We start from the raw sequence: 23093 nt of genomic DNA on the forward strand, positions 1-23093 counted from the left end.
CCGTGGCATCCTAGCATGGAACTTGGGCCACCCTGTGGGGTCCAGAAGCAGAAAGCACGGTTCGTCTCTGAGATATTTGCCTCCAGAGACATGCAGATCTCTCCTCTGGCTGCAGCTACTCTTTGTGAGGCGGACAGGATAGAGTTATTGACTGGAGGGGTTTGGGGGTTACACCTGGTGGCATTTAGGTGCGACTCCGGCACTGTGCTTGGGGGATGGGGGTCACTTGTGCTAGTGCTTGAAGGACCATGCACTGTGAGGGATCGAATTCAGCCCTCCCACATACAAAGCATGCGCTCAGCCATTTACGCCATCTCTCCAGCCCAGAATAAATACTTAAAATTTTATTTATTATTATTTTGATTTTGTGCCACTCCTGGGGATGCTCAGGGATCACTCCTGGCTCTGTGCTCAGGGACTCCTAGCAGGGCTCAGGGTACCATAGGAATTGAATCTGGTTAGATTATGTGCATGGCAAGCACCCTACCCACTGTACTATCACTATGACCCATACACACACACACACACACACACACACACACACACACACACACACGCTACCCACTGTACTGTCACTCTGTCCCATACACACACACACACACAAACACACACACACACATGTAAACACACACACTTGTTTGTCTTTTGTTTGTCCTACACCCAGCAAAGCTCAGGGGTTACTACTGGCTCTGCAATCAGGAATCATTCCTGGTGACTTTCAGGGGACTGTGAGGGATAGCAGGGATCAAACCCGGATTGGCTACATGCAAAGTGCCTTACCCACTGCACTATCTCACTGGTCCCAAATAGATATTTTTAATTCTACAAACTAGCTGAGACAAACAGAGCAGTAGGTACGTCAAGAGACCAATCAACTGATTTCTTTTCTATGTTATCTACAAATTTTTTGTATTTTGGGCTTCAATCAATAGCAAACCTTCATCTTGGACCTTTTCTTTTAACTACCCATGCTGTCAAAGTCTCTCTAAAGAATCTGTTATCCAGCTTTCAAGACTCTAGATCCTGTAGAAAACCACAGTGAGCTAAATAAGACCTCTGACACCCTGCCTCCCCCCACCCCTGACTCTTTTGGGTTGGGAAAGACACGCAGTATAAAATTGATCATTTTAGACCATTTAAAAGAGAATAATACAGTGGCATTAGTCATCTGCAAAAATGTGCAACTACTCACTACTCTTTAATTTCAGGATACTTTCATTACTCCATTAAAAAAAACCACCTCTGAACCCATAAGAAAGTCACTCCCCATTTCTCTCCCCCAACTTGTAGCAACCACCAACCGACAGAACATCTCTAAGGGTATCCTGAGGATTTCATTTAGCTTGATATTTTCAAAGGCCATCCACCTGGTAGCCTGGATGATTGACTCATTCCTTTTCATGGCCGAATAATGGTCCATTGCATGGAAATATCACATTTCATTTATCTCAGTGTTGATAAGAATTAGGTTGTTCCCATATTTTGGACTGTGTCCAATAGTGCTACTAAGAACATTCCTTTGTAAGTCTGAACACCTGATCTCAATTCCTTCTTGGTACACCCCTCGGTATGGAAATGCTGTTTTATATAATGTACCTCCTTTCTTTTGTGTGCTGCTTCATTCTTTTGGAGAGGAGAGGTACGGATCCATCCACTTGCAAATTTAATCCCACATTTCTGCTGCGTAGAAGCTAGTTTTGGCGATTGGATTGTGGAGTCACTGGTCAATTTGTGGACACACAAGTACAATGGGAGAGCACCATGAAGTGAGCCCGGAGGAGCAAAGCGCTTTCAACTAATGCAGCAGCAAGTGAGCATGGTCCCTTGCTCCAACCTAGCTCAGGGGTTTTCAGGGTTTTCTGTTCAGCTGGAGTATGCTAGGATGGATAGTAAAGTAATAACATTTTTGTTTTCTCCATTTAAAAAATCTCAAAGTCAAAAAAGTCCGTGGATGTTAGAAGACAGAACCAAACAAGGTCACTCTGTGACATGCAGATTTATTCAGAAGAAATCCTTAACTTCCCATTGAAAACTCCTTGGAAAATCAGAACATAGTTGACTCAGAAAAAAAGATGACAATTATTGAGCAGCTAATCCTGGACTAATCCATCCAGTGCCTACCCCCGTCTTCCTTAATCCCGGGGGCTTATATCTATGCCAATAAGTCACAGTATAGAGTAGTAATGTAGGGATTCCAAGTTCTTTTGGTTTTCTAAGTGTTTCTCTTTTGATCTTGAACAAGAGTTAACTACTCTAGAAACTCTTTTGCCAATGATGAGAAAAGGAGTTGGGAAACCGTATCTTCAAAACTTAGAAAAGTTCAATTAAGTAAACAAGTGACTTGTAAGCAGTTCTGAAGCTTTTCTCCTTGAGTTGCAAATTCTAACTAGAACACAGGACTAGGAAATCAGAAAATAAAACCAATTTGTGTGTAGCATATCCCAGTCCTATTGGTAATATCCCTTGTTTGGTAACTCTTTTCTCTCTGCTGAAATATAATCCAGAATGTTCAAAGGCAAAAAAACAAAGAAACAAAATGAGGCCCAAAAGTTCAAATGGACTTACATTAATTTCTAAAAGTACTTTTCCTTTTTTTTAAAGAAAATCAAATTTTATTACAAATTCTAGAAACAATGGCATCAAGTGTGTAAGTCTCACCACTAGCCTTTGTGAGTCTTAGCATATGCCAGAGCAAACAAAACTAAACTGAGTAGATTGGCCATTATTTTCAGGCTCCTTGCATCTCAAAATCTGAGAAAAAGAAGTCCTGAAATCTGAGAAAGACCTAAAATAAACTCTTTGGCCAGGACTTGGGGTCATACCCCAGTGGTGATTAGGGATCACTCCCACTCAGGTGACATTTGATGCTGGGGTTGGAATTTGGAGAGCCTGTATGCAAAGCATATGCTCCAGTCCTGTGAACTATTTCCTACCCCATCTGTAAAATAAACTGTATGTTATTTTACATAGGCAGGTGAATTGCTACATCTACCCTCATCTATAATTGTATACAATTATACAAAAGGTAAGAATTGTTTTCCTTTAAATGCTGTAAAAAAAAAATCGCATGGCAGAGCCTGGCAAGCCACCTGTGGCATATTCGATATGCCAAAAACAGTAGCAATAATGGGTCTCATTCCCCTGACCCTGAAAGAGCTTCCAATCATTGGGAATGCTTGTAAAAGTGAGGAGAGGTTGCTAAAATGTCAGGGCTAGGACTAACGGAGATGTTACTGATAACCACTCGAGCAAATCGATGAACAACAGGATGTCAGTGATACAGTGATACCGTAAAAAAAAAAAGTCACCTTATACTTTCTAAACAAGATTCTCCAATCACAAGGGAAAGAAAAATTATTTCATGTTCACTGTTTGACCTTTGAGTATTTTTTAAAAGAATTTTTATCCATGGATTAAAAACTTTGTTCTATTATTTCTAGGGCAAGGCTACCAGAATCAGAGAACAGAGAACCAGTGGGGGATTTGACATCACAGTGCTTGTGTGCGCCACACAGAGGACTGTTTCAGATAAGGGACAGTCATGACACAGTGGCTTATCTCATGTTTCTCTGAGTTATTTATTTCTTTTTAGGACAATGTATTCTTTAAACAAAGCATTGTATTCCTAAAACTCATCTTTAAGTCAGATATGTGAATCTGGACCTGTTCACCCCCAAAACAGCATGTGTGCAAGTGAAAAGAGGTAGAAGCAATACAATGGACGCGCATTATAACTTTAAAATCATTTTCTCATTCAACTTGCAATGGGGCCAATTCTAGGATGGGATTCAGCCCTAAAATGTCCATCATCCACTCCCTCTGTTCTCCACTCTTTCCTCCATCACCCACTTCATCTGTTCCCCCCTCTCCTCTTCTACTTCCCTCATCCCCCCTTCCCCTCTCTCTTTCTCTTTCCACCAGGGTAATAGCTTCCACTGTGTAGAATCCCATGTGTCACACATATTTCGTGATAGTTAAACTGGCAACCCACGGGTAACTCTAAGACTGTCCTGTGTGGCTGTCAACAGAAGTTGGTTTCCTAACAGAGTGTGATGGAGTAAGGAACCATCTTTTTCTCTAACTGTAGGGCCTTCTGTATCTATGGGAAGAGAAGGGAAATTCAAGGCAGTCTAGGGAGTGACGGCAGAGTGAAATAGGAAAGGACAAAAGAGGCTGTTTCTAGGAGCAGCTCCACAGGAAGACAGGCTGAAGACAGGCTGCAGGCTGCTTTGGGATCTGGGGGCAGGGGCAACTACAGCAGATTCGAGCATTCAGTGTGAGCTGGGGATTCCAGAATTGGTCATGAGCCAGGTCATGAAGAAGCTTGGGAACCTCCCACATTGCTTGGGAGAAAATCCAAACACTTGATTGGCCTCCAGGGCTTGTTATAACTCAGCTGCTCTAGTAATGCCAGCCTCATCAATCTTGTTTTAGCCTCCAGTCCCCTCACCCCCTCTGTTTCCATCATGCTTCATTCTTGTCAATACACATATGACCTCTTTCCTACACCTTCTCTCGACCTTCACCCTCCTGCCCCGAAAAGTCTTGTCATTTTGTGTCTCCAGCACTTTTCACGAAGGGTGAGTCATAGAACATATGTGTCTGTTTACTTTTAGTCTGTCTCTCCCAGTAGACCATTGTCCCCGCCATAACAATCTCACATTCTCTATTGTACCTTCTAGGCCCAGTGGCCAGCATTTCGCAGAGATGTTGTGTTCTTGACCAAACAGTGACAGAACAAGCCATAATGAGTTGCTCTCTGATTCTCTTGAAAATAAATCAAATTTGAATGAGTCCCTTTTTAAAATTTCATAAAACATTTGTAAACAATGGCCGAAAGACCTGCTATTCATTTTTAAACTTTTCTATACCTCGGAGAAGAATTTGGGATTCTTCTATAGCTGATCTCAATATAAGTCCTGAGACTCCAAAAATGTATGAGAGCATCCCAGGTCTCTGCACTGGGCCAAGGAGTTCTGGGATGGGCAGTTTTGCAAAGGCCAGACATATTCTGAGCACAATTTGTCCATGGCAAAGAGACAAGAAAATGAAACAGCTGTTCTCACAGTGAAAACAGAATGTACTTGGCTATTCTAAAAGACATTTGAGAACCTCATGGTTCTAAAGAGTTAAAGAAGAAAGGCCATCCATTATCAGGCATGATTTTATTCCTTCCCTTCCCTTCCCTTCCCTTCCCTTCCCTTCCCTTCCCTTCCCTTCCCTTCCCTTCCCTTCCCTTCCCTTCCCTTCCCATCCCATCCTTTCCCCTTTCTCTTCTTCCTTCCTCCCTCCCTTCCTTCCTTCCTTCCTTCCTTCTCCCATACTCCCTTCCTCCATTCCTCCCTTCCTCTGTTCCTCTCTTTCTTCTTCCGTTCCTTCCTTCCTTCCCTCATTTCCCCCCCAGTAGAATCAAAATGTCAAATGCCTTATCAAAATATCAAACAACTGGCATGGGGGGGGGCAGAATGGGGCAGGGTAGCTAGGTAACTGGGATTCTCCTTTGAAACAACTCAGAAGAAATGACGTCATCAAGATGGAAATAAAGTAATTCACCTTATGTGCAAGTTGACAGAAGAGGCAGCAGGCTATCAAATGCAGAACATGTGTTCTAGAGGTCAGGCCTCTGTGCTTCAAATCCCAGCCTTATTACTTAGTAAATGCATGAACTTGGATGAATTAACCTATTTAAGCCTCAAATTTCTCCCTCTTTAAATGAGGATAAAAATTTAATTACTTCATCAGAGAATTATGGCAAAGGTTAAAGGAGGCCTTCCATACAAAAATATTCAGTACCATGCTTGGTCTGCAGGTTAACAAATAACAGTATTTATTTATTTATTTATTTTCTGGTAATTTATATTAGGGCCATTGTGCGACACGACTTAGGGATAAACCTCACATTTTATTGTATGAGAAAGATACCCCCAGGAGTTATGTGTTGTGCAACCTTGTGAGTATATGAAAATATTCTGGTGTGCCTGCTTCTCGGGGATGGATAACTTGTATTTCTCAAGGTAGACACCTGGATTATTTATCAAAAAGATAAGGGGCGCCCATGCATTGGGTGTGGCATGAAAAGGGTCTTTCCCCCAAACAAGTGACTTTTCATGCTCCACCAAGGGGAAGCAAAAGAGGAAAATGCATACCCAGGAAGCAAACAAGAGCTCTAAGATGCGTGCCAAGAACTGCTGATAAGGAGGACACATTCTGTCTGTAATGGAGGAGAAGGTTCCAGCACATTCCGTGCAATGTGCTTGAAGGCTTTTCATCTGCACTGGTCAAGGTGACAACAGATAAGGGAAGGAAAGTCAAGATGCAATAGAAGGCAACAGGCAAGATGTAGGTTAGGTTGATTTAAGAGGGCGTGGCTGCAAGAATGGTGATGATGGCTTTAGGGAAGGAAGCTGTATTATGAAGAGGCACATCCTCCCCACCACGTTTCCAATACAACAAGGACATCTTTGTTCATTCATTTTTTTTGGCTACATAGGAGATGCTCAGGGGTTACTCCTGACTCTGTATTCAAGAATTACTCCTGGAGGTGCTTGGAGGACTGTATGGGATGCCAGGGATAGACACTGGGTTGGCCTCACGCAAGGCAAGAACCCTCGCCACTGTATTATCTCTCCAGCCCAATAAGGACATTTTGTAAAATGATGATAGGGTGATAAAGTATTTGCTACCTACCCAACTGTCCCAGGCATCATTCAGGCTCACTGCTGGCAGACAGAAGGAGAGTTTACTTTAGAGGTTTGTCCAAGTGGTCCCCTACTTGGGCAGACGTTCTTGTGTGAGAAGGCTGTGAGGAACAGAGGCTTCCTTCTGATAGAGCTTCCCTTTCCTCAGCTGCCCTGTGTCTTATTCCGACCTAATTGCCCTCAGTGGGTCACCTGCAGTGCTTTCTTCTTCTTCACATCCACAGCTATCTCCATCTACTTTTTCATTTCAGGATCAAACGGATGAGAAAACATGTTCTCAGAATGGTACCTCTCAGAGCTCACCTTTCTCTTTGTGTTAGGAACCTAAACCATTTTCTGTATTTGGAAACAGTAAATCTCCAGTGAACTCTCAAATCTAGCCACAGGTTTGACAGATTTAGTTACCTCCTTAGATTTCTTCTTTTTTGTTTGTTTGTCTGCTTATTTATGTTTGTTTCTGGGTCTGTCATCCAGGGTAATCCCTGAGAATCTCCTAGGTATCCAAAAAAAAAAAATGAACAAAGATATCTCTGTGCCCTGCAGACATTCCTGGCAGAGCTGAGGGGTGGGGTGGGGGGCAGGGATATAAGAACCTGGGCTCTTGCATATAAATCATGCGCTCAGGCCACTACGTTATCTCTATAGCTTAGATTTTCTGCCTTATAGAGAGGTTAGTCACAACATTTGGGGAAAAAAATTTTAAAGATCTATCTGCATTGCACAAAGAAATGTAAATTTTTGTTGGGGGGTGCACATCCTGCTACACTCCTCACTTACTCCTGGCTTTGACCTCAGGGATCACTCCTGGTGGGGCTTGAGAAACCTTATGGGGTGCTGGGGATCAAACCTGGGTCAACTGTGTGCCAGGCAAATGCCCTACCCACTATACTATTGCTATTGCCCCCTAAATTTTTCTAGACACAATTTGTATGATAGAGGAGAGAATTTTCTCAGTGTATACATATAATCAATTTATGACAACATAGACAAGAAAATATACAATGGGGAAAGAGTCTCTTCAGCATGTGGTTGAGGAAAACTGGATAAACATATGTAAATGAATAAAACTGGATCACTATCTTAGACCATATACAGAAATGAACTAAAATTAAAAAACTTAAAATTTAGGCCTAAAACCATAAAAATTCTGGAGTGAAAAAAAATCATTGAGGATCTTGACAATGATTCATTTGAATTTCACACACACACACACACACACACACACCCCAAAGCCATGAGACTACATTAAACAGAAAAGCTTCTGTATAGCCACCAATAAAATCATCATGAAAAAAAGTAATACCATCAAGCATGAAATAACCAAAAATATTTTCAAATTACATAGCTAGATAAGGTGCTAAAATTCAAAGCATAAAAAGACTCCATGAAACTCAATAGTAAAAGATCAACAATCTGATTAAAAACCCTGCTGATGCCAGAGAAACTAAATAGATGGTTTTCTAAAGAAGGCATACAGATGGCCAACAGCTATAAGAAAAGGTGTTGAACATCATTGTTTACTGGGAGGATGCAAATCAAAACCACTTTACACCTGTCAGAATGGCTGTCAGTAGGAAGAGAAGTGTTGTGGAGCGTGTGGAGAACAGGGAACTCATTCACTGCTGATAATAGTGCAAAAGATTCACCTTTCCACTGTGAAAAATAGCCTGTATCCTCCTTTTAAAATTTGCAACAGAAGTACCATATGATGGAGAAGGTCTCCTACTGGGTATCTATCCAAGGAAAACCAAATCACTACATTGAAAACACATACTCCCATGTTCCCTCGAACATTATCTATAGTAGCTAAGATACAGCGAAATTGTGTCCATCAAAGAATGTAAAAAGAATATGTGGTACATATATAACATGAGATGTTATTCAGTCATAACAAGAAATTCAAATCCTGCAATTTACAAAAACAGGGATGGACCTTGGGCATTAGAGTAAATGAAATAAGTCAGAGAAAGAGAAATCCCATATGATCTTACTGATATCTGAAACACATAGAAAACAAACTCATAGACACAAATCATTGGTGATTGGCAGTTGTGGTGATGATGGTGTTGAGTAACAGGTAGGCAAAATGGGTGAGAGGTCGCAAATATAAAACTTCCAGTTACAAGTTAAATAAGTCATGGGGATATATAGCATAGTATATAGCATAGTAGCTATAGTTAATATTATTTTATAGCATTTTCAGCCAGGGCCAGAGGGCCCCTCTCATATTCCAAGGGGGCCACTAATGACAATGGCATGAGGGGGGTCATAGTGTGACGGTGGGGGTGGAGGAAATAAACAAGGTCTAAAAAGAACCTCCATCAGGAAAAATGTTGAGAAATCTGCTTTGTTGTGTATTTGGAAGTTGCTAAGAGCAAGTCTGGAAAGTTCATATCACAAGAAGAAAAATTATAATTTGGGGAGGTGAAAGATGTTCACTAAACACGGTGGTAAGTAGTTTCACAATATCAAGCAATCAAAATATATTTGTTGTATACCCAAAGCAAATATATGTGAATTATATCTCAGTAAAACTGGGGAAGTAGTTTTGCCATTAGCACTTGGAAAAGAAAGACCCAGTTGTAGTATCTCACACTGCTTTATTTTATGTATTTATTTAGGCTGTTTCGGGGTTACTCCTGGCTCTGCACTTAGGAATTACTCCTGGCCAATTACTCCTGGAACCATATGAGATGCTGGGGATTGAACCCGGGTCAGCCATATGCAAGGCAAATGCCCTACCTGCTGTACTATCACTCCAGCCCACTCTCAGAGTGCTTTAAAACAATAAACTTGGGATCAGGGTTAGCCTCTTTGGCACAAAATATCACGGTTAACACAGGGCATACACTCAACCCCCAGGTCCAATTTCTAGAACCACATAATCCCCTGAGTACCTTTGGGTGTGGTCCTAAAGACCCCCAGCACCACTAGATTGTCCTTGGTGTTCTCTTGCATTGAACTGTGGGCTTCCTTGGCTGGAAATCAGAGGTGGGGCCACTGCTTGAGAGGCTCCTCATGCCCCAACCCCACTTTCCCAATTTTTTTGCCTCTTCCACTTGCAGAGTATACGTGTGAAATGAGACTTGGATAGATGCCATTGGCTCTCCAGACCTCGATTTCTTGTATTGTTATAACAATAATAGTTATATTACCCCATACTGTCTAATGGTAAAAAAAAGAGTGAACTGTAATAGTCAGAATCTGGAAACAACCCGAGCACCTGAGAACAGATGACTGGCTAAAGAATCTGTGATGCATCTACACAGTGGAATACCATGCAGCTGTCAGGAAAAATGAAGTCATAAAATTTGCTTATAAATGTATGGACATGGTGAGTATCATGCTGAGTGAAATGAGTCAGAAGGAGAGGGACAGACAGAATGATTGCGTTCATTTGCAGAATATAAAAATAAATGGTATGAGACTAATATCCAAGCTGAGGCAAAACAGCGGCCAGGAGGACTGGTCAATGGTTGGAAGCTTGTCACCAGTGTATGGGGAGCAAAGGGCAGTTAGTAGGATAGAGGAGGGACCAGGATGACAATAATAGTTGGAAATGAGCGCTCTGGACAAGAACTGAATGTTGAAAGTAGGTAAAGGGATGTACATGATAACTTTTCAGTATTTGTATTCATTCATTCACTCATTCATTCATCCTGTTATTCGTCGATTGCCTCGAGCAGGCCCCAGTAACGTCTCTTTCATCCTAGCCCTGAGATTATATTCAAGGCTCTTTAGGAGAATGAGACCCATCTTTGTTACTGGTATTTGGCATATTTGGTACGCCATGGGGAGTTTGCCAGACTCTGCCCTGTGGGCAGGCTACATTCGATAGCCTGCAAGTTTGTCCAAAGTAGGAATGAGATAATAAGATGTCATAAAAAGATGTCCAGTATTTGTATTGCAAGCCATAATTCCCAAAAGGAAGCAGAGAAAGAGAGAGAGACACAGAGACAGAGAGACAGAGAGAGACAGAGACAGACAGAAAGAGAGAGAGAGAGAGAGAAGTGCCTATCATAGAGGCAGGCGGCGGGGGGTTAGAAGGGAAACTGGGATAGTGGTAGAGGGAAATGTACGCTGGTGTTGGAACATTGTACTGCTGAAACTCAAGGATGAGCAACTTTGTAACTGTGTATCTCACTGCGATTCGATTAAAAAAATTAAAAAAAGAAAGAGGGAACATGTAGAATCTAGCATAATTCCAGGCACATTCCCCCTGTTCTGAAAGCCACTGCTGGTGGGAAATTCTTGGTGGACATCTCTGAATCTTTTATAGCACACACTTCCTATTCATTCCAGTACTGATGGGCAGTGTCATATATATCCAGTTCTCTTTATGTCCTTCCCTCCGTTGCGGTATTCTATTCTGAGAACAGACCTACTAACCTTCTAACAATGTCTTATCTTCCTGGGGACACCTTTGTGCTAGAAACACTTCACTTTTTCTTTAACTAAACATTAACTTGGAGTGAAAGAAAAACACGGGCTGAGCAGAGATTCCACCATTCTTTTAAACGCTGGAAATGCTTTACTCATGAAGTAGGGTTTTTCCATGAACGTCTGTCTTCTACCTGTCGGCCAGAGTCTCAGGCAGAGGAAAAATACAGAGTAGGTCCCATTGCCTTGTGGCCATCCATCTGAATTAACGCAGAATGACCAAGTTGGGATTCCCATATTTAAAATATTTCCCCACTCCCCTCCCCCTCTTTCTATGAAAGTTATCTGTATCACATTTGGCCCAGGGACTGTTAAAAAGTTTTCCTGCAGGCAGCCAAGTCAGAACGTTCAAGAACACAGACTTAGGAATTGCTTTAAAAGAAGTAGCTCTCTCACGCCCGTGAGACTCACTGCTGGCTCTCTGACAGCAAACCTTTTGGGAAAGTGCCAGTCTTGTCACCATGCTCAAAGAATTCACAGGAGAACGCAGGAATTTTCAAAGGGGATTGAATGAAATGTGTAACAGGTAACCGCTGTGTGGCTCTACTTACTTCTTGCCATTTGTCTGTCCGCCAAGAGTAGTGAGGACATGGAGGGCCCCGGCAGGCCCGCTCTGACTCCGGCCTGGTGTACAGGTTACAGTCAGTTTCTCTGGCTATCTTGTGTGTCCCCATCTGACAGCTCACATTCCTCCTCTGCATGCCTTGGCCACAGGACACGGAGCACTAAGAAGACAAGAGTAGGTAAGTGGGAGCTTTGGGTCATTTGGGGGTGAAGGAGTGGTGAGAGTCACAGAGATGGGCAACCTGCTCCTAATCCAAAGACTTTCACTATTGTCACAAAGCTTTCTGATTTCCAGCGACAGGGACCCGAGATAATGTGTGGTATCTGGAAACTCAATGTCTATCAATGCTGTGCAAGGAAGGCACTCGAGTCTCGAAATCTCTCAAGTTAACAAAGCTCTTGAAGGATCGGGAGAGATCATTATGAAACAGTTTTCACAACCTAGAAATAATGATGCCAAGTGAAATAAAAATCCCAGTGGTTTCTATATCGCAGAGCTCAAAGTTCTTAAAAATGCTGTATGAAAAAAAAAAGAATTTCTTAACAGATTAAAAATATAATCAGCTGAAAATTTTAGGGCCTTATAAGTAGAATTATTTTCTTTATATTCCCCTTTTATTCTTAGGGATAGAGAACATTTTTAATAGGATTCACTATGTCCTTTGTACCTATTAACAACCTTAGATAACTACATGAAGAATATATGCTGACAAGAGAAAAGAATTTCCTTGAGCATAATGTTTTCAGTTCTTGAAAAATATTGCTAATCAGGCTGAAATGTTGTTGACCAAGTTGCAAAACACAATATTAAAGCTGCAATTAACTTTCCTCTAAATTAATTTTTTAATGGTTTCCTCATTGCTAGGTTTCATAATCTCACTTAGGGGCAAACCAAGAATTATTGTCTTTATTAAGGCTTTGACAGGCAGAAGCGAACAGTAACATTTGATTGGGAAGAACAACATATTTTTACACTTAGCTATTAAAAACTATTATCAAGTTTTTCTAATAGCTCAACCTTCATTAATTTGTCTGGTATTGAGTAAACAAGTTGAACATATATTAAAGCCATGTTCCTAAAAGGAACTCTTCTTAAAGAATAGAATCACGTTGTTGATTTTTTTTTTCAAATTAGAAAGGAATCTTGTCCAATTAACCTGCAGCATGATTCATATCACTTTAAGCTAATGGAAATTTACAATCAAGCAGCAGACCAAAATGGATTCTGCTGAATATTAATTTTATTTTCATTTCACTTGTTAAGAGATTTGGTGCTACTATTAAGAAGGCAGCTTGGGGTATCAAATTATGATTCTGAATTCTTGGTGAATCCAGAGAGATTTTGTGAAGTATTAAATATTCACATCAAAACTAGCTGGAGAGAAGGAAATATTTGGAGGCAAATATTAAATCTACTACTGTTCAGGTTTTATTTGATTAATTAAGCCTGTGGATAACTGAATGAGTGTGTGACTCACAACACAGTAGAATTTTAAAGTTATTAAGTCCTAGGTAGATTATGATGGTTCCTCAGCCACAGTGACGGCCTTATCTACACAGATGGCCATTTCATGCTCATAGGAGTTGCATGTATGATTCCCATTAATTATACTGGAATGGATGAATTGTAACTAGAGAATATTGCCACACAAATGACAGAAATGTTCAAACACCAGTATAGTAGACAAAAGAAAAATGTGCACAATAATCAAAACCCTCTATTTGAATTTAGGGTTCTAAATATAAAAGTAGTATGTTTCTGGAAATAATAATAATATGTATTCAAATGGAAATACAAAGAAAGAATCCTATTGATTAAAAAAATTTTAGTTTGGCATAGTTTATGTTTATTATAGACCTCATAACTCTTTCATAATCTAAAAAAAAAATCTTAAATAATTTTAAGTATATACTACAAAATGAGACTTCATTTTGATGCACTCCTTAATAAATAAATGATATGGTTCAATGAACACAAAGCATTAGGAACCATAAATTTCCAACATTAAAAAATTACCTCCAATTATAGCAACTTCCAATAACATAACATTTTAGATGACAAAGAAGGCTCATTTACAAAATACATTCAGTAAAAGCCAGTTTTGAACACCTTCAAAACTTAAATGTGCATCAAGGTAACAGCTCTTCTTTTCCTAGTACTGCATTTCTGGTAATCTTCAAAAGGAAGTGCACTGTATCAGAGTTCCCTCTCAATGTTCAGCTTCTCTTCCTGTGCAGTCTCCGGGGAGGCCAACATTTGCATAGAGAGCCAGCCAGACTTGCTTGGTGAATTCAGAGAAGATTTGTGCAGAAACCCCATGAATAAAACAACTTCTGAAAGACCTCTGCATGACCCCAGAGGTCGTGATGTTGTAGTGTGTGCACGTGTGCGTGCTTAATTCTCCTTGTTCGTTCAGTCCATCTTTTAGTTAGTTTGCAGACAAAAAGGCTGAACAATCTCTATTAATGCGTTCCACCCACAGCCATCGTTCCAGCCTGACAGTCTATTTGTGAAGGTTTGAAAGTAAATGTTTTTAGTTCTGAACTACAGAGCTGGGAGCTACGTTTTATCTCTCTGTGCCCCCTCATAAGCAATGGTCATCGGCAGAACTTAGCACTCAGAGGTGGACCTCAAAGCTTATTGTCATAGATAAGAGAAGCTCTATGGGACTTCTGCTTGAGAAATTAAACAGTTGAAAATCTGGAAATAATTTTATATACTTTTTCAGTCTTCTGAAATTATGGTAGTGGTATTATTTAAAAAAGGGATTGGGTTGAAAAGAAATATATAAACCAACTTTTATAAATAACATTAAAGATAATAATTGCAAAAACTCAACAACTGTGCACAATGCCTCTCTGCTAAGTTTCTCAAATTATATTTCCTTGGCAGGGCCTGACCTGTGCATTGTAAGAAGATTAGCAGCATCCCTGGCCTCTATCCACTAAATGTCAGTAGTATTTTTCTTCCCAGAAAATTGTGACGACCCAAACGATCTCCATGTATTGCCATATATCTCAAAAGCTACAAAATTCCCACTCCCATCCGCTTCCAGCTGAGAGTTTGTTCAATGCTATGCATATTACACAATCTTATATTCTTCCTAAAATACCTTTTAGGCAGACAGACCACAAGTAAAGCAAAGAACAGAGGAACAGAGATGATCACACAAACTCAAGCATAAACAAAACTAAAACAGTTTAAGTACATCTGTCCCAGGCAATATACCACAGCTACTGTGGGTTAAAATTTGACCTTCGGCTTTTAAAAGCTAATGGTGTGAATCTTATGCCATCTTTTACACACTGCAAATGAGGATATGGGTGAGAAACTGCTACTCAAACAATCTAGCATCAGTGCTTATGGTTCAAATACAAACAACGCAAACAGCACAAATTACTAACTCAACTCTACTTTTGACCATATGTGCATGGTTTCCTGAATATCTCAGAGGACACATTACTGATAGGGTATCTAGTCCATTAAATACCGAAGAGTACTTCAGTATGAGAAGCACAACTAAGGTGCTCTCATTGTAATGACAAGAAAAGCCCCAACTAAAGATGGTAGGTAGGCTCATAATGAAATTTGTCATTTTCCATTTTGATATTAGCACTGAAGGGTTTTTAAGAATAATTTTAGTGAGAATTTGGTCCTACACTAAGTCCCTCCTGGTTGGGGAGTTTCTTTTCAAAACTCTTTTCTACTTCTAAAGAAATACAATAAATAAAATAAAAATTATGTGATTAAATTAGGGACACCACTGGTTGCAAGACATGGCATTGTGTTTTGTATCACTAAGCAAGAAAACAAGGACAATTAATTAGATCATGCCATTTGTATGCTTGTGAGATTCATTCTGACCACAAAGACACTAAAAGGACTAAAGGTGAAAGATCTGGATTTGATAGATGAATCACTTGAACGAACTCATGATTGATACGATAATTAAGTGGTATTCTTTATTCTATCTGATCATTTCTTCTATTTTGATCTTAATTTAAAAGAATTCTTTTCTTTAGGAGAAGGGTGAGTTATAATTTTATTCCTTTGTTGACTTAATATGGAAAAGCAGGGTCTTGATGTTTCTCAAGCTGTCAAGTATTTGATACTTATTTTTGCTTTAAAATTTCAAAAGTATTCCTAGCTCTTGGTCAAATATCCCTAAACAAACTGAACATGGACTTTTGAACCACGATTCTTTAAAAGTTAAATGAGAGTGATATCCAAGATTGTAAATTTTTCTTTACAAAATCATCATTTTCAAAATATGTAGAATTTAAGCTCACTTTAAATCTCAAAACAGAATTTGAGAGATTATAAGATTATCATGATTATACGGTATCCTATCTCAACATTCTATGTTTTTTATTATCATTAAACTTTTTGACATGATGAAAAATTATACTAATTATTCTTCCTACCTTGAAGATAGGATGATTAGAATACAGCTATAAGCAGAAAACAGAAGGACCAGACATGAAATCTTCTAAATATCATTGCAAATGGATAATCATTACTCTTGCTTTAAAACTGCTGCCTTAAGGATATTCCTGTTTACTAGCAGATCATTACTAAGCCAATAATCTTTAATCATGCAGACCATCTTTCTGCATCAAACACTGCATCTGATTATTTTGAGATATACTTCTAAACTGCACAAATTGGATTTTACCAATGCAGCTCCACATCTTACTCGTTTTTATAAATCATTTTTGCAAATCAAATCATGGCATTATAAATCTGGCCATGGACTATTAAATAACTGTGTTTACTTGCATTTTTAACAAAGGTTACTTGATTTTTCTAAGCAATCATTTTGAACAGGTGCAGTCTTTTCTGTAGGAGGCTTACTGATAATTTTATTATCTGATGTGCACAAAAGAAAAACTAACCAACCAAAAAAAAAAACCCCACCTCTCAGCTTTGTGAGATATATGAGACTTCCCATCCTAATCATAGGGCACTGGAGTATAACTTTGAGTTTACCAATAAATAGTAAAAGATTCTTTTAATAGTCTTTTTACTGAATTAATGAGCCCTTTAAAATAAGATCTTTTACATGCTCTAAACCTAATATTAGAGGAAAATGTAAATAGATAAGAAGAGATCAAGGAACATAAAGAAAAATAACAGAGCATAGAGTCTGCAAGAAGGCAAGTTAATTAGTGTGCTCTCTTAAATCATATTAGCTGCAGCTGTTTACATGACTAGACCTCTCTGCTCACCCCCCATCCCCCTCCTCGTGGAAAAAAAGGCTGCATGTTACAGATGACAGTAGACACTAAAGACAAGCCATTCATGACTGCTTTCAGGAAATTTGCCTTGAAATCTGATTCCCTAAGGATGGCAGAGGAGCACTGATTTGACTGTTAAAACAAAGCCAAAACATGATTATTATGGTGAGAGCTTGAAGAAGAATGAGGTTCCCCATTCCTGGAACATGATGCAGGTCATGTTTTACATTTTTGTGGAAAGATGTTTGGCTGGGAGTTGTTGAGGACAGTGATGCCAGCTCGGAGTAGTGAGATAAAGTTATGTTTCTAGAGAAATTTTTCATAAGTTACATTAAAGTGGAGTATTCCAAGTCTTTCCCTGGTTCATACAGTCGCTTATAGTTTCTTTGGGTCCACAGGCATCAAGATCCACTTCTGGAGAGTCAGTTCTGGAAGTGGCCAACCTTGGGGCCAATTCGGTATTGCTTGTCAGGAGCTGCATCTGCATACTTCTCCAGCAGATCGGAGAAGCACATGTTCAGTAAATACCTCATTGACTTACTGAAGAGGAGCAGTAGCATTAAATAGAGCATATGTGAAAAGAAATTGAGCCTTATTACTCCTTAATAGGCACTTTCAACCAAGCCGAGAAAGCCCACCTTAGAGTGATGAGATCAACTCTCAAGCTGAGATGTGACTTTGATCCACACACCAATCATTTATAAGTAAACATAAGCTTCAGATTTCTGACTTGAATTCAACAAAGAAACCATTGCATCCTATTCCTGCCTAGATTCCCAACTAATGAGCATTAGTGAGGTCGGACTATAATCAATTTTCCTGGGGCATATGTTACGCTTTACTATATGGTCACACATCACACTCATCCTTAGAACCTATTAGATTTAAGATCCCAAAGCTAAGAACTTGTCATTCATGATCGCATTAAATCCTCAGAAGAACTATATAAAGTCGGCCCACGGAGGCCAAACAAATCATTCAAGGTCACATAGCTAGAAGGTGACAGAGAATTTCCAGTCTGTACTCCAATTCTGTGGTGAACAAGCAAATGGGCAGAGAAACAGTCCCTAATATTTCATACAGACAGCTCTTTAAGAATCTCATAGGCGAACCGAAACAATATAGCAGGTAGAGAGATTGTCTTGCATGCAGTCAACCCAAGTTTGACACCCGGTACCCTATTTGGTCCCCTGGGCCCAGCAAGAGAGACTCTTGAGTGTAGAATCAGGAGCAAGCTCTGAGCACAGGCGAGTGTGTCACCAAACCAAAGCACAAACAAAAGCAAAGGTAAATGCATGCTCAATTCCTTCCAAGTGAACATAGCTGACCTACATCAATCGGATTTGGTGCATTTTGAACTGTCAGTGATATTCAAAATGCCATTCACTAGTGAACCATTGAAGAATACCTCTGCATGAGACAGCATATGACATGTGGACCTATTACCACTTAGCGCCAAGATATTACCCAAGTGCCAAGGGCTAAAGTCACTTGCCAAAGTATCCCAGCTAATACATATCTTGACAGAAAGTTTGTTCCCTCCCTGTCCCCAAATTCCCCTCTGACCAACTAAAACCATGCAGAGAAACACAAGCCAAGGCTAGTGTCAGGCGCAGGGCCAGAGGTAAGTTAGCAGTGGTAGAGGAGAAGTGTCGCTCACCTGACTCCAGGGGCCAGCCTTCCATTTGGGGCATCTTCCTCCTCGGCACTTTCTATGCCCATCTGGCTTAGCAAGGTGCTTACAGTAATCACTTTCTAAATGACTTCCATCTTTTGACATGCAGTAAACATTTCGTTGTTTACGCCCTCGACCACAAGACACAGAACACTGCAATATAAAGCAATGGCAAGGTTGTTGCAGGTTTCTTTGTTTTTTTTTTTTAATTACATGGAGTTTGATATACACCGATGTGCCAAGATTTTAATATCATGCTTATGAAGAGTTATTATCTCCCACCCTCCATTCAACCCATCCCCAGTTTCCACTCCCGTTTAGGATGATTATTTAAAAGCTCAACAGAAACAGATTGATGCAGGATTGGGGCAAACATGGCAGCATCCCAACAGCCATTCCATCTGACACATCAGGAATCCCTTGATAATTCAGATTAAAAAATTAAGTCCTGCGGGCCAGAGAGATAGCAGAGCAAGTGGTCAAACTTACATGTGGCTAACCCAGATTTGATCCCTAGTATCCCATAGAATCTCCTAGGCCTGGCAATAATGATCTTCGAGTGCCGAGCTGGGAGAAGCTGAGTAAGCTGAACATGGTCATGTGTAGACTCAACCCTTCCCAATAAAGTCCATGAACATGAAATTCCCATGTCATTATGATTCATGAAATTATTATTTATATAAATCTTACAATGAAATATTAAGAATTTCCTTACACACGGCACTTTTTACAATCTCTGATCGAGATATTTCATCAACAAAATACTTGTACTTTGGATGAAGATGCATTTCCAAAATGTATTTTTGTACAAATTCCTAATGAAGTGATTTAAGGCAACTCTGCTACATTTGGTGGAGGATAAATGTTCATTTCCTTAGTCCATTGGGAATGAGTGAAAAAGGCTGAGCTTTTTACGTTAGAAAAGGAAGGTAAACTAGCAGGTAAATCTGTGCCAATTTTGAAGGGAAACATTACCTTTCAACTTTGATCTACAGATTCACTGAACTGTTTTAAATGTGACCTTGTCTGACCACATCTAAGAAACTTGACTTTGATTTCAGATTGAGTTTCTCAGAAAGATTTAGAAACCAAGTGCACATGAAGTGAGGACAAAAATTTGATATGACAGCTTTTTGTAAGATGGCAAGGGACGGCCCCAGTGACCGTGCTCAGATATTTCTCTGTGTGACTCATTAGTGATTACAGAAGTCATTACCACTTGGATCAAAAACTTGCTGGCTCAGATTTTCAAGACCCATTATTTCCCAATATAACATTGTTTTTTAGGGAACTGAGTTTAGGAATGATAAATAAAATATGAAAACACAATTAAAATAGATTTCAAGTGCTATTTCCTTCTAGACAATATTTCTATTTCTCCCACCTTATGGTTTTGTTAAATTAACAAATCACCATTAATGCCTCATAAATAACGCAAAGTAAAATAAAATACAAACCCTAATTTGACTCAACACTATCAACAAGTAGGTTCTGTTATTCTTTTTCTAAATATGCCAGGTATGTTTTACTTTTAGCAAGCACAAATCATTAGAGAAATTCAATAGTAACTGATACAGAAATTTTAAATATGCTCATTAATAGATTTGGCTGAAAGGTTTTGCTTTAGGAGATGGAAATTATTTTCACGTGAGCTTTCATTTTTTAAGCATTTGATGTGGAATAGTTTTTATAATTATACTAATTGAGTATATAATGTGGAATGAAGAACGCTAATTTGGATATCTATACAAAAACAAAAATATTCATCCTTCAATCTGCAGTATTATCATCTTTATATATTAAAAATTTAGGAATAAAATTCTAGATAAATTTTTTAAATGCAACTACTAGAAATATCTCCACAAGCCTCTCAAAGTGGTCTAAAAACTTGTATGCGGATGATTTCTAATATTAGTGACTATTTAAATATTTGTAATGTTACTGACAAGAAAGTGATACATAGGAATAAATCGTTTTTCCTATCACAATTTTCATTTGTTTATTCAACAAATATTTATAGACTACCTACTAAGTTCCAGGAATTAGGCAACACTGTGGAAATACTATGATGAATAAAACCAACCTAAACTCTTCCTTATGATGTTTACACCAGGGAGGGAAAACGGCATTAACCAAAAGACAACAAAGACAAACATATCCTGATTAATTGAGAGGAGTGCTATGAAGGAGATGAGCTAAAATTGTTGGACGTGGATTCCCTGGACTGTATTATGTGAACGTCAAAAGCAGGCCGATGTATTTGAAATTAATCCTTATGTGATGAGAAGTCACAAAAGAGTTTAAAATCTAACGTTTGTTTCAAAAATATTATTTTTATTTCCAAGTGAAGACTGAGTAGGAATACTATGAGTGGAAACAAGCAAACCATACTAAAAGTACAAAAGTACGTATAATTGTGCAGGTAAGAAGTCACAGTGACTTAGTTTAGGGGCTGGAGGGTTGAGGTGGGGAGGTTGGGGGATATTTTTGATGTAAAAATGATAAACTTGAACCAGCTATTGGGTGGAGGGGAGAGGCCAGAGTTAGAGATGACTCCAGATTTCTGGTACGGGAACAATAGAATTTTCTATCAAAATTTGTATTTGTTGGATATACAGTGATGACATTTACTGAGATAGAAGAAAATGAATTAAAAATATATTTGTAGGAAATAGGCTAGAAGGACATGGATATACAGTATATATTTCATTTGTTTAATTTGGCTATAGAAACAGACATAATCAGAGTACTCAAATGAACTTAGAGTAAGGCTATCCTTAGGGACAGTCATTTCAACATACAATCAATCCAATACACTGTCCCTTCATTCAGAGAATGACAGTGAAATGATGTGAAAACTGATTAGTAATATGCATCAGTCATTGGCAGAGACACCATGAAGGTAGGCAGTGTTCTTCTACGGAGGTAGAAAAAGCACTTTTTCACATTCCATGGTAGGCGTGGCTCTAAGATTTTAGAAGCATTATCTTATTTAATTATTCCAATGGTAATAGTGATAGATACTATTGTTGGACACAATTGGTGTTTTTAAAATGATGTACCCAATGTGTTATATATACCTCTTCTCACCTGATTATAACACAAGAGGGCAGATGTCTAATGGAACTGTAAGAGGACAGTGAAAATAATTAAATTATCAAGATTACTGACAATCTATGAGACAAGCACTATTATTGGCACGAAATGAAGATAGATGAAGTAATTTCTAAGGCATGCAATGTCTTAAAAAATATTAATATCTCTATCTGAGCTGCCTTTACCCCTAGAGGAAGATCCGCCCAAGATGGGAAATCCGCCCAGGTTGGGAGATGCATGCTGAAAGTAGACTATAGACCGAACAGGATTGCCACTCACAATTCCTCTTTTGCAAACCACAGCACCCAAAAGGGAGTGCCCTGCCACAGAGGCAGGGTGGGATGAGGGGGGGTGGGGGTGGGAGGGATACTGGGATTAGTGGTGGTGGAAATGGGCACTAGTGGAGGGATGGGTACTCGATCATTGCATAACTGAAACCCAAGCACAAAAATTTGTAAGTCTACAGCTGTACCTCATGGTGTTTCACTAATAAAAATTAAAAAAAAATAATGCACTAAAAAAATTAATATCTAGGTTTGTCACATCCTATCCATTGCACGTGCATTTTTCCTATTTGGAGATTGGCTTAGGAAAAAATGGGATGCAACACTTCATGATTCACTACGCACTAATTTGCTTAAAAATTTTTTTTTGACAGTGATCTATTTGCTTTATATCCCCATCTCTGGATGAGCTTATTTAAACATCCATTAAATACAGTGTATCTAGAATTTTTGTTAAAGTCTGGAGATCCAAAGATGAGAAGTAATTCAAAATCCTTTCTGGGCATTATGTACTGGGGGAGAAAAACCATAAATACGTAGATATAGTAATTTGCCTAAAATTATTAGGATCTTAAAGCAATTAAGAAATTCTCAAGGTATCTAATCTGATAGCAATCACTTCATTTTATACTTTCTTGCTAGCAAGTGAAAAAAAGCAGTTGCCGTGGAAAATCTCATATTTAACTTTAGGTCTATTATCTAACTGTATCTAAAGGTCTATTATGACTTTATAGAGAAGGTGACATTTTGATAATCATATAAATATGAATTTCAGCTCTTATATTCTGAGGGAAATTTCCATCTGATCATTTCCACTCCTTTCCCAGGCACTGACATTTGCACCAACATGCATCACTGCGATACAATAGTTAAACTCAATGCGTCACCTAATAACACGCTTTTTATTGTCTACATATCTGGAGTCTCTTGCCCTAGGGAATATTTAATTCATTAAATTTGCAGCTAAAATAGTCTCCTGTTAGCCAATAGGACTGTGACTGTTTTCCTTTGAGAAAACAACCCAACAGTTTAAGAGAACCATTTCCCACCCCACCCCCCAACTTTGAACAAAATTCCCAAACAATACGATTTCTGCTG

The 23093-nt window shown here is 39.1% G+C and overlaps 1 protein-coding gene across 1 annotated transcript in view; it reads right to left on the reverse strand.

The window, feature by feature from the left end:
- The window catches only part of ADAMTS9 (ADAM metallopeptidase with thrombospondin type 1 motif 9), a 179780-nt gene that overhangs the window by 28698 nt on the left and 127989 nt on the right, over positions 1–23093 (reverse strand). The window contains exons 29-30 of the mRNA XM_056129367.1: positions 18601–18768; positions 11690–11863 (exon numbers count right to left, since the gene is read on the reverse strand). Of these exons, the coding sequence (XP_055985342.1) occupies positions 11690–11863; positions 18601–18768 (342 nt within the window). The remainder of the gene's footprint in view (positions 1–11689; positions 11864–18600; positions 18769–23093) is intronic.

Source organism: Sorex fumeus, unplaced genomic scaffold (genome assembly GCF_029834395.1).
Source record: "Sorex fumeus unplaced genomic scaffold, SorFum_2.1 ptg000072l, whole genome shotgun sequence".
Taxonomy (NCBI): Eukaryota; Metazoa; Chordata; class Mammalia; order Eulipotyphla; family Soricidae; genus Sorex; species Sorex fumeus.